The sequence below is a fragment of the Panthera tigris genome, chromosome D3 (assembly GCF_018350195.1).
Source record: "Panthera tigris isolate Pti1 chromosome D3, P.tigris_Pti1_mat1.1, whole genome shotgun sequence".
Lineage (NCBI taxonomy): Eukaryota > Metazoa > Chordata > Mammalia > Carnivora > Felidae > Panthera > Panthera tigris.
Window position 1 is genome coordinate 53,325,456 of NC_056671.1, and position 12,231 is coordinate 53,337,686.

The 12,231-nt window shown below is 33.2% G+C and overlaps 1 protein-coding gene across 3 annotated transcripts in view; it reads right to left on the reverse strand.

Moving 5' to 3' along the window:
* TRAPPC8 (trafficking protein particle complex subunit 8) overlaps window positions 1-12,231 on the reverse strand; it is an 83,964-nt gene that overhangs the window by 28,506 nt on the left and 43,227 nt on the right. For all 3 annotated transcript variants that reach the window (XM_007093056.2, XM_007093055.2, XM_042962981.1), the window contains 7 exons: window positions 10,174-10,398; window positions 9,252-9,360; window positions 7,025-7,219; window positions 6,476-6,606; window positions 4,038-4,112; window positions 3,350-3,476; window positions 2,770-2,924 (listed from right to left, as the gene is read on the reverse strand). In XM_007093056.2, the coding sequence (XP_007093118.2) occupies window positions 2,770-2,924; window positions 3,350-3,476; window positions 4,038-4,112; window positions 6,476-6,606; window positions 7,025-7,219; window positions 9,252-9,360; window positions 10,174-10,398 (1,017 nt within the window). The remainder of the gene's footprint in view (window positions 1-2,769; window positions 2,925-3,349; window positions 3,477-4,037; window positions 4,113-6,475; window positions 6,607-7,024; window positions 7,220-9,251; window positions 9,361-10,173; window positions 10,399-12,231) is intronic.

Below are 12,231 nucleotides of genomic sequence, written 5' to 3' on the forward strand. Positions count from 1 at the left end.
TATAAAAACTGAGTATTCTGGTGTCCTCAATGGACTGATTTCAATTAACCAGAGGGGTCAGAATCTTCCCTTTCAAAAGTAAGCTCTAGGAAATTCTTATGTATAGAATTCCAAGCAAACTGTATAAATTAGTGACTTCTAAACTATAATGATGGGGGGCACCTGGATGGCTTAGTCGATTATGCATCCAACTCCTGATTTCAGCTCAGGTCATGATCTCACACTTGTGAGATTGAGTCCTGTGTGCCTCTGTGTGGACAGTGCACAGCCTGCTTGGGATTCTCTCCCTCCCTCTCTCTCTCTCTGACCTTTCTTTCCCTGCTCACACATGCACTCTCTCTCTCAATACATATAAACTGAAAAACAATAAATAAATAAATAAATAAATAAATAAATAAATAAATAAATAGATAAATAAATAAATAAATAAATAACTAGCTAGCTAGCTAGCTATAATGATGAATAGCCCTAAAATAAAATTTGGATCCCAACTCATTTCAATCCATCTTCAGCCTTAGATTCAGCCTAGGTGTAGCAATGCAAATCCTAATAAAAATCCAATGCATTACTACGGGAACTTGACAGGCTTACACAAAAATGGCACAAGTATAAGAAAAAAGAAAAAAATTAAAGACTAATTTTTAATCTGGTTTGTCAGATTCAAAAAATTATAAAGCAAGAATATAGTATTGACAAAGAAAGATGAGGAATTATTATCGGCAAGAATAGGTAACCACAGAAAAAAATAAAAATAGGTATACACACGTTAAGGATATTAGTATATTAGAAAGATGGTATAATGAGTTGCCAATATTCAATTAACGGTAAAAATAAAGTTTGACTCGCTACCCCTTGACATTCGGAAGAGTATTATTCCCTTGGATTTAAAACAGAACACAGACATTAAAAAATAAAACAGTAAAAGTTTTGACTATAGAAGTCTCTTAAAAGTGTTTGTAAAACTCAGACGCAACAAAGGACAATCAGGCCTTCATATATGTTAAAAGCCTTAACATGGTGAAAGACACCAAATCAAAGTTAAAATATATAAAATATTTATCAAGCAGAAGCTAGCACTGAAGTCAGTCCCTAAGTCTTTTTTTTTTTTGCCCTACATAACTCTTTAAGTGAACCATAATTAACCAAGTGTAAAACTTGGGCAGAATACATGTGGCTCAGCAATACCCTCCCTCAAACACAACCCTCCCCTTCACTTTTTTAATGAGTATAACTCCCCCTCCCCATACAGGCAAAGGATTAGTGCCCATAAAAACCATCCAATGAGAAAAGGGAAATGGTACCCAATTCAAAGGGTATCAACAGGTAATCATATAAACATATAGAACAAAAAAAATCATATGAACAAAAAAACGTATGAAGATTGATCAATCTTATCAGACATCAGAGAAATGTAAATAAAAAGAATGTCATTTTTCACCAACCTGATTTGCAAAAGTAAAAAAAAAAAAAAAAAAAAAAGCGATAATACCCAGTATGTCATAAATGTGAGACAATGGATATTCTCATACTCAAGGTAAGTGCAAATTGCTATAGCCTTGCTGAAGGTAATTCTGTAGTATGTTACAAAACATTTTATTTACATATCCTTTGACCCAGCAATTCCACTTTAGTCTAAACTAGAACACAGAGTATATACATAATGTGATTTACTGCAGAACTATCAGTAATGATGAAAAACCAGAACCACACTCAACAACAGACAAATGGTTAAAATACATTATGGTATCTAAATAAAGGAATACCATATACAGCTGTAAAATAAGGAATTTTTACTGAATGAAAACAAAGACCAAGTTATGTTGTTATAGACAAAAAGTAAGGATAAAATGTGCAGTATGATTCCATTTATAATTACTAAAACTATACATAAGTGTTCAGTGAAAGGTCTGAAAGGAGAAAACACCAATTTAGTATCACGAGCACTTGTAGAAGGTAAGTGGCTAAGCTTCTAACTCCCCTACTAAGAAAACTTGAGGATGCAGGAGGAAAGACCTTCTGCCAGTGTCTGTAATACTATACAACCCTGCCACTGGTCTGCCTCTCAGGTAGACAACTGATCCAAGGTAGGCCAGACTTCTCTCCTAGAAACTTGAAACTAGTAATAAAGTGGCACAAAGACTGGAAAAGTTGTTAAACTAAGGTCATACCAAAAGCAATGCTTTCTAAAGGCTCACAAACATTTGCTGCTAAATTTCCTGGAGGTGCCAAGTCCTTATTTTTCTGAGACTTACTGTTCTAGAATACTTCAGTTTCCAAGAGATGTTCCAATATCCTTTAACTAAATAATACATTTTCTCTTTTTTGGCTTATGCTCCCTAGCATCAGTTTCTATCTTCTGCAACTAAAAAAGCTGGAACTTATATGGCATAAAAGTAGGGTGGGGTAGGAAAACAGAGAGAATAAAGGGAATATTGTTTCTTACGAATATATTTATCTATTTTGTGTAAACTTTTTACAACCATTAATTCCTATATTATTTGTGTACCTTATCAAAAAAGAGCCACTGATTTTAATAAAGTGTTCTTTAAATGCATTTTCTCAATTTCCATCAATATTTTGAGGTTTATATTTTATAACCTGGCTGTGACTTATCTTTGTAAATTAGACCTATTTAACCCTAGCTTAGCAATAATTAAAAAGTATGGTTCAATGTAACATCAGTACCTTCAAAGTCTACAATTAATTTACTGAAAATATTATCTGACCTTATAATTTATTAAGTCCATGAAATTTTAAAAAGTGAAATACCTCCAACAGTGGCATTTCCTCCGTGATAATGGGATCTAAACGTCGATCAGGACCATATTTGATAGATGTTTTCTCTTCTTTTGTATTGTTAAGTCGAGGACCTTGAATTTCTAAATCTTGTCTCCCTCTGACTGACATACTCAAGGAATGTTTTCCTGAAACAAAAAATAATCAACGCCCTAAAATAATTTGATATGTTAAGTGACATAAATTTAGCTTGAATACTGTAACTTTCATATTATTTCTAGAAAAATTCTAGACAATTACTGAGTAGCATGATTAATCAAAGAATTAGGCATGTTTTACTTTTATGTTTAACCATACCTACTGTATGCTGCTCAATTTCTCATTTAGGAGAAATGAGACTTACTTACTTTGCAAATACAAAATACATTAGAAAGGAATACAGTTGTTTATTTTTGAAGCAATGGCAGAGTTTAAAATAATCCAAATAATCTGACTAACTGCCTTTGTTAAAGGTACATTAGACCTATTTTTCAAACATGCTATTTTCATTCATTTTATTTTATAAAGATTTAATTACTAGTTTTGTATCTGTTTAGCAATGCTATGGTTTTACCTGTGTGACATCCAGGAAGAGAACCAATGCCATCTACTGTCATGCAGCCCTGAATAGTGCCAAGATTATAAACAACTCCGAGAATATGCAGCTCCCCTATGTGATGGGGAAAGAGCTTTAGTCTTGCCTGTGGAGATATTTAAGTCACTCTTATTATCTGTTTTCATAATATCTTAAATAGTGCAATACCTAAATTCTGCAATATTGCAGAAATTGAAAGTCATGACCTAAGCTTTTGAATAATGAATTAATTTATTAGACTGGAAAGCATTTGCTTCAAAAGAAAAATCTGTAAATTCTGTAAATTCTACAATTACAGGCACAGATCTTAACTAATACTTCAAAGTCAACAAAAACCAAAATATTCTGGTCAACCAAATGTCATATGAAATTACCATACTGACCACCCCACAAAAAAAAAAAAAAAAAAAAAAAAAAAAAACACAAAAAACACAAAAAACCAAAAACATTGCACCAGGCTTCTTTGAAAATTAACAAGCCAAATTAACAAACCAGACTACTCTTCTCCCACCAATTTCCTCTTGTGCAATTCCTGTTTCCGAATCTTCCAAATTTTAGCTTTTAAGAAAATTAAAATATAAAATAAACCTAACAAACTGGTTTTTTAAATTTGTTTCCAACTTACTTTTTTGAAAGGCTTAAGACATAAAAATAAGAAAATAATTACCACTTTAGATTCTTCACTATTAATTAAAAATTCTGAAATAACTTCAGTTCCAATCATTTTAGGTTCACCTGTTACCTGAAAAATATTTTGTAAAATACATATTCTAATGAAAAGTATCAGAAGAATATTAACATTCCTATACATCAATATTTAAGAACAATAACAATAATTACAGTTAGCATTTACCAGGTTCTTACTATGTGCTAATCAATATACAAAGTTGTTTTTGTTTTTTTTTTTTACTTTCACACCTGGAGTGATCTAACATGTGATATATTTTTCTATTTCATTCAGTCCAATTCAAGTGAGGAGGATAAGTGATCTACTCAAAGTTGCAGCCACCAAGAGGTTAAAACTTCAAGACATAAAGTTCAGCTACTAATTGTCAACAATGGCCAAAATGGCCGCTTAGTTTAATTTTGCAGTAAGAGCAAATTTCTCCATCTTTTACTCTGACTGGTCTCTTTTTCCACATTGTCCAATTGTATCGAGTAATGGCAGCCTAAGCAACATGCATAAAAGACTGGTGGACAATATGGGCAGTAGGAGAGAACAAAAAAAAAAAAGGCCTCCTCCAAATCAATGACTTCTGTAAGAGACTATAATCTTTGGTCATGTAACAAAGCACAGTTAACTGGCTCACACTTGGGGTAAAGCTGGTCCTCATAAACACTGTTTTACTTTTACCATGAAGTTAGTTATTTCATACAATAAATTAAAATTACATTTCCCTAAATTTCAGTTCAGTATCTTAATCCATCAGCAGCAGAAAGTTATGAAGAAATCCAAAGAGTTTGAAATTTACAGGATAAAGTATAACTTAATTATACACAATGAAAAATCTCACTTTAATAAACCTCCTTTAAAATTTAATATATTAAACAGACTAATATACTAAAAAGCTAATGGATCTTTTAAAAAACTCTACCAAGAGTGAACCATTCATAAGCTTCTTATTTGTATTCCAGGCATCAGAAAAAAAAAATTAGAAAAATTCATGGAGTTGCTAAAATTCAAGTCAGAATAGAGCCTACAAAATCTCAATCTTTGGAACTATCCACAATGAGTTTAATCACAACACGTCTTCAATGAATTTAACCAACAAGACTTTACAGAAGGAAATCTTTAAAAATCAAAACACTCCAAGAGAAATAATTTAATAGTAAAGTTTAGTACAACATACATCTCTTTCCAGTTCTCCCTTCATAAATCAATGCCAAAATGTTGGGATATTTCCCAGTTCCAAAATAATGATTAAAGCATATATCAAGGTAGTACAAAGAAGTAAAAGTTATATAGTAGGTAGTGGTGAATAGCCCAGTAAGTGGAAAAAAATATTATTTCCCAGTTATTTCTGTTACAATCAGCTTGGTAATAAAGATTATTTGTCCAAGTCATTCCAACTTCAATAATAACTATCTTAGGGGTGGGTGCCTGGGTGGCTCAGTCAGTTAAGTGTTCAACTCTTGATTTTAGCTCAGGTCATGATCTCATGGTTCGTGAGCACAGAGCCTGCTTGGGATTCTATCTCCGCTCCTCCTTGACACGTGTGTGTGTGCTCTCTCAAAATAAAAAAAATAAAAAAAAAACTATCTTAGATAAAGAGCTTATTACAGACACGAGTAAGAAAAAGATAAAATACATATAAAGATAATCCAAAAAAAGGAAATCCAAGATCTTCAACTTCACCAGAAATTAATGAATGAGATGGAAAATAATAAAGTAAAACAGCATTTTTCATACCTAGTAAATCAATTAAGATGCTTTTTTATAAATAAGAATGCTTAATGTTGCAAAGATGAGATATCCAATCCCATGTGTTGCTGGTAAAAAGCTTTGGTATGACCTCTTGGGAAACCAAAAGAGCACTAACATACTTATTCCCTAAAATTTTTTAACTTCATGCCTAGGAATCATTACTACAGAAATTATCAGGATGAAAAAAGTATACACCCAAATTTAACCATTGAATTATGAGGATAGTAAACAAATGGAAACTTCTAAAACAACTATCAATGGAGACACAGAAGAGCTTATAGATCATCCATGATGGAATATTACACAGAAATGAAATATTAAGACATGTTAATATCAAGATACACATACAAATCAACAGAATGAAAAAAAAACAACACACACAATATTTTTAAAATCCCATATATGAGAGAAAACATACAAATAGAAATTACTGGAAAGATATATAGAAAAGTGTTAAAGTGGTTATTTCTAAATACTGAGAAGACAGATTTATCTTTATTCTGTATGTTCTTTGTATTCTCTATTTTCAACAATATGCATATATCATACTTTTTATAACTAGGGAAAACAGGCATAAAAAAGAATAAGTGTAGTTCACTGAACAGAAAATATTGAAATGTTATGTATCTGCTAGGCTATTACTGAAACATGCTTATTACAAATACCTTTTAATAACTTACTAGTTCTTTAACTTCTTCATTATCCTTTCCACTAGTATCTTTAGGTTGAAACTTCCATAGCAATGACAAATCAGTCAACAAAAGTGGAACCTTCAAAGGATTTCTAAAAGCCACTTCCACTGTTATTGGTTCTACAAAAAGAAAGGCCTAAATTAGTAACTTCAATAAACCCCACCTATCATCCTATGCTTCAATTCTCTGAACACACCTTACTTTCACAGCTCTGCATTTCTGCCTAGACTGTCCTTTACCAGCTTATAAATGTCCATTTATTCAGGATTCAGTTTTAAAACTACTTCCTCTAGAAGATTTCCCCAATTCCTATGTGCTAACGAATGTCACTCTCTCTTCTATATTCCAATAGCACACTTATATACTAGTATTACATCTCATACATAGTGCCTGGTTTTATACATACAGCTCACTAAGTTATGATTCCTAATTTATTTTTTGCATGCCTGGCTTCCAGTAATTTTTGGCACATAGAAAATTATCTTGCATCTACTGTAGGTAAACAAAAAACCATGAATAAAAATTCAAGTATATCACCTTCTACAACTGCCAGTGGAAATCTTGAGTTATCTGAATAACTATTCAAACAATATTGTGTGGGGTAGAAATTGGATGGAACTACTCCTCTGTTAACCACAGCTACAACTTGTTCCTCAAGTTCTCGCCACTGCTGAGAGGATTCAGAGTCATATTCCTGATCGAGACTTACATGAGTAGCTGCTTGCTTTTCACCTAAAAAAAAAAAGTGTCACAATTAAACACGTTTATTAACACCTGCCTTCAATGAGACATATTATTATTATTATTATTATTATTAATTATTGTATTTGAGAGAGAAACAGAATGTGCACGCAAGCAGGGGACAAGGGCAGAGGGAGAAGAGGTGGGGGTGTGGGGCGAAAGAGAAAGAGAGAGAGAGAGAGAGTGAGAGTGAGAGAGAGTGAGAGAGAGACAGAGAGAGAGAGACAGAGAGAGAGAGTCAGTCTTAAGCAGGCTCCACGTTCAGCACAGAGCCCGACACCGAGCTCAATCCCACAACCCCGGGATCATGACCTGAGCCAAAATTGAGTCGGACACTCAATCGACTGAACCACCCAGGCACCCCCGAAACTTATTTTAAATAAAAATATGAGGTATCCGAATAAATACATATACATATACACTCTTGCCTATAATTATCTGAGAGAAGAATATCCTCTTATTAACCCTAGTCTAACTGGAACTTGGCTTATAACATTGATGTTCTTTTCCTCTTGACTCTGAAAGAATATATTTTTCCTAATATTCCAAATAATTTTATATGAAATACTTCAAACATACAGAAACACATGGGGAATACAAATATTTATGTATTAAAATTTAACAAATGCCAATGTTTGTTGTAAGATCCCAAATACTCTTCATAAAATAAATGTTACAGATAGAATTATTGCCCTCTGTGTAACCCTCCCAAATCCTACTGCTCTCCTTCATGTCCACTAGCCCTTCTTCCCAGGGCTATTCCAAAGCTGAAATATAATGTTTTCATCCATATTTGTTTTTTAGTTGATCACATGAATGTATACATAAACAATGCATAGAATTGGCTTATATGTTTGAAATTTATAGAAATGGAATTACATTTGACTGACTGTTCTGTAACTGTTTTCACTCAACATTATGGTGTATTATCCATGCAGAAACATACAGAACTATTTCTACAGCATGAATCCATTGTATAAATATGCCAAAATTTATCAATTCATTTCCTGCTACTGTTTCACTTTTTTTTTTGCTGTTAACATCAATGTTGCCATAAACATCTTGATAAATATTTTTAAATAAAATACTAAATTAAATCTCAAGGAGAAATATAGTAAGCTTAAATATAAGAATACACAGAATCACAAAGTTTACTCTAACATACATCAGTATATTTATACTCTTGGCCCAGTATACCATTCTAAGGTTCAATCCTACGAAAATAAGCCTATATTTTAAAAAGTCTTACAACAAGGACAGCAGAATATTGGCAATTGTTCTCTGCTTCTGTGTACATTTGAAATTTCCATAATAAATTTAGTAAATTTATTAATAAATTATAAATTAATAAATAATAAATTTCCATAATAAAAAGTTAACAAGTTTTATCCACAAGAACATCCATCACAATGTTTATATAAGAAAAAGAAGAAAATAGTCCAACTATATAAGACGCGAACATTACAGTACTTTGTAAGTACTGAATAAAGTATCTTACAGCCATTAACATTGTTCATTAAGATTACATAATAACATGGGAATGCCTGGGTGGCTCAGTTGGTTAAATATCTGATTTCGGCTCAGGTCACGATCTCATGATCTCATGGTTTGTGGATTCGAGACCCACGTCAGGCTCTGTACTCAGAGCTCTGAGCCTGGAGCCTCCTTCGGATTCTGTGTCTTTCTCTTTCTGCCCCTCTACTGCTTGTGCTCCCTCGCTCTCTCAAAAATAAAAAAACATTAAAAAAAAAAATTTTTTTAAGGTATGTAATAACATGGGCATTTTTCCTATTATGTGAGAAAACCCATTATAATTATAGCTATTTTGTTATTTTTAGCTTTTAGAGCCGGAAGAAAAACCACTGAAGTAGTGGTTATCTTCAAGGTGGCAGGATGGTGACATGGTACAGAGTTATTTATCTTCAAACATTCTTTAACAATTACAACATCATTTCTTAAATAAAGAAAAAAGCACTTAAAAAAATAGTCACTAGGTAAAAAGGCAAAATAAAATTTTACGAACCATCTGCTGGTCGTCTGTCGTGGCCAAAGAAAACCCGTGTGGCTGAACTGTTAATATACGGTAAAGGTAGCTGCGGTAAAGGGCCATCTGGTGACAGCTGACTTACGTTCTAGGAGAAATACAAAAGAAAAAAGTTTTTTTGAGAAAATTCCATTTCCTTCATATTTGCCTCCTCATTTTTTAATATGCAAGGTATTAAAAACATGTTAAGCAAGAATATTAAGGTTAACAATTAATAGTTTTACTTAATACATCAGTCATAAAATTTTAGGTCTCATTTATTCTGGCCCAAGAGAATCTTCCTAAAGTTACTCAGCTAGCTATTAGCTCTCTTTGGAAGTTAAAACTTCCAAATATTATTTTGGTGCACTTTACTTCCTGTGACTCATTACAGCATCCTATCTGCCAAAATTCTAACCCATATGATCTCAAATTAATAAAGTTTCTTAGAAAGAGGTATTTTTCTGCAGGACAGATAAAATATTCATTATCCATAGGTCTTGAGAAAAAAATTCACAACTTTCCACTTTTTCCGTAAAACAATGTTTTGTATTTTCTACCCTCTTGTCTCAGTGAAGTATTTTCTCACCAAGGGATGGTATGAGGACCCAATATAAAAAAATTTGCATGATTCAAAAAAAAGAAATAATGAAGAAATAGTCCAGAATGTTTTTAATTCCAATATAAATCAAATGCTTAATGAAATATTAAAATCCTCTTTTAAAGAAGTGTAGAAGAGCAATGCAACTCAGTTCTATGACCCAAGAGCATAGCCTGCCACACTTTATTATGGCAGATAAGTACATAAATTCTAAGAAAGCCATTTTATTAAACTCCTACTAGACACCACTGAATATGCTTTTTGCTGAAAGTAATAACTTAAATATAATTTTAATATCTAGTCCTGAAAATAAGTATTCACCTTGTAAACATAAAGATACTCTCTGAGGAAGGCCCCTTGTTGAGCAGCAGATTGTTTACTTTCATTGATTAAAATATGCCTAAAAGCAGACACAGCATTGTCCAGTTGCCTAAGGGTATAGGACTGGCGCCCAATAGTGAAGTTAATGTGATCCTCTGCCAGAGACCAGCCTTTTCCTTTGTAAACCTGCATGGCTTGACAATAACAGCGTAAAGCATGCTTTTTCTGTAAAAAAAATAAACAAAGTATTACAATCTGAATTTCTCTTGGACTAGAAAAAACAAATACACACACACATAACCACGTAACTGTTAATTGGTACTTCCTCTAACAGAGACTGGAATGATGAGGAAAATGAAACTAACATTTATGAAAACCCCGTTGCAATTATTACTAAAAACCAAGAGATCCTGAAGCAGGCAAGTTAATTGCTTTGTCCAAGGGCAGGAAGTCTAAGAAGTCAGAAATAATAAGGACTTTATAAAAAACCATCTGGGAGTTCTCAGAACGGCAGTATATGCAGTCATGAATCAGAGGCTTGGTTGTTATTTTAATGTTTTTTTTTTTAATGTTTATTTATTTTTGAGAGAGACAGAGACAGAATGAGAGTGGGTTAGGGGCAGAGAGAGAGGGAGACACAGAATCCAAAGCAGGCTCCAGGCTCCAGCTGTCAGCACACAGCCCGAAGCGGGGCTTGAACTCACAAGCTGTGAGATCATCACCTGAGCTGAAGTCGGCCACTCAACTGACTGAGCCACCCAGGCGCCCCGGTTGTTATTTTATAACTGAGAACTATCTTACTAATTTTGTTATGATCATCTCTATACCACTGCATTGGGCTGAATGGATACCCCATATGTGTGTATATTATGTATTTATATGTGTATACACATTTTTTAACTACTGTTTCACTTGGGAGTAAGAGTATGATATATTCTTTTTTTTTTTTTTTTTTTTTTTTTGCCCACTGCTGCATCCTGCCACACCCGTGAGCAATTATTTGGCATTAATTACCTATCACTGCCACACTCTGAACTCAGACAACCTTTATCTTAAAACCTGGATTTGGTACCAAGGAAGAGGCTTCTCCCCACTCAACCTTTTGCTTCAGAGTATACTCTTATACCTCCTCTCCTCTCCAGGGTGGATTACAAACTTTTAGTATGTATATCCAAGACTGCTCATTTTTTAAAAGAAATGTTTCCTTGTAAATAATTAAAACAAATCAAAATCATCTGCCACTTAATACCATAGAATTTAAGAACTCAGTATCTCTTTTGTGATATTCCTACAGAGATACCCAATTTGAATCTCATCATGAGGAAACACCAAACAAACCTAAATTGAGGGATACTCCACTAAAATAACTGGACTGTAATCTTCAAAACTATCAAGGTGATCAAGTCAAAGTATCTTTCTGAACAGGATCCTTATGCTATAAAGGACCATTTTTATGGGACAACTGTCAAAACCCACATGGGGTCTAAGGATGGGTGGTACTGTATTAGTACTAAGTTCTTGATTTGATGGTTGTATTATGGTTATATAGTAGAAAAAGTCTTGTTTCTAGGAAACAGGAAATAATGTCCTAAAGTATTTGGAGGTAATGAGGTACCAGGCAGACAACTATCAAACACTCAGGTAAAGTTTCTGAACTGTACTTGTAACATTTTTATAAGTTTGAGACTATTTCAAAATAATTTTAAAGTGATGTTTCTTGAAAACACCCCTAATCTCCATACTGCATTTAGTAAAAAGGAATACAAACAAGTCTTACAAACTAAGAGATACAGAGAAAAAATTGAATATGTCAAAATGCTGAGTTCAAGTACATTTTTAGGATTTCTTGGAAAAACACCCAACGAGATTTAAAAGGTAAAAAGGATTTAAAGTCTGCTTTTTAAAGTAAGAATTGAAAGACTGTCTAGGGGTATACTTGGACACATATACATATACCCTCCCCAGCAATTTTTTTTAAGTGTATTTATTATTCTGAGAGAGTGAGAGCAGGAGGGGCAGAGAGAGAACTGGAGAGAGAGAGTCTCAAGCAGGTTCCAC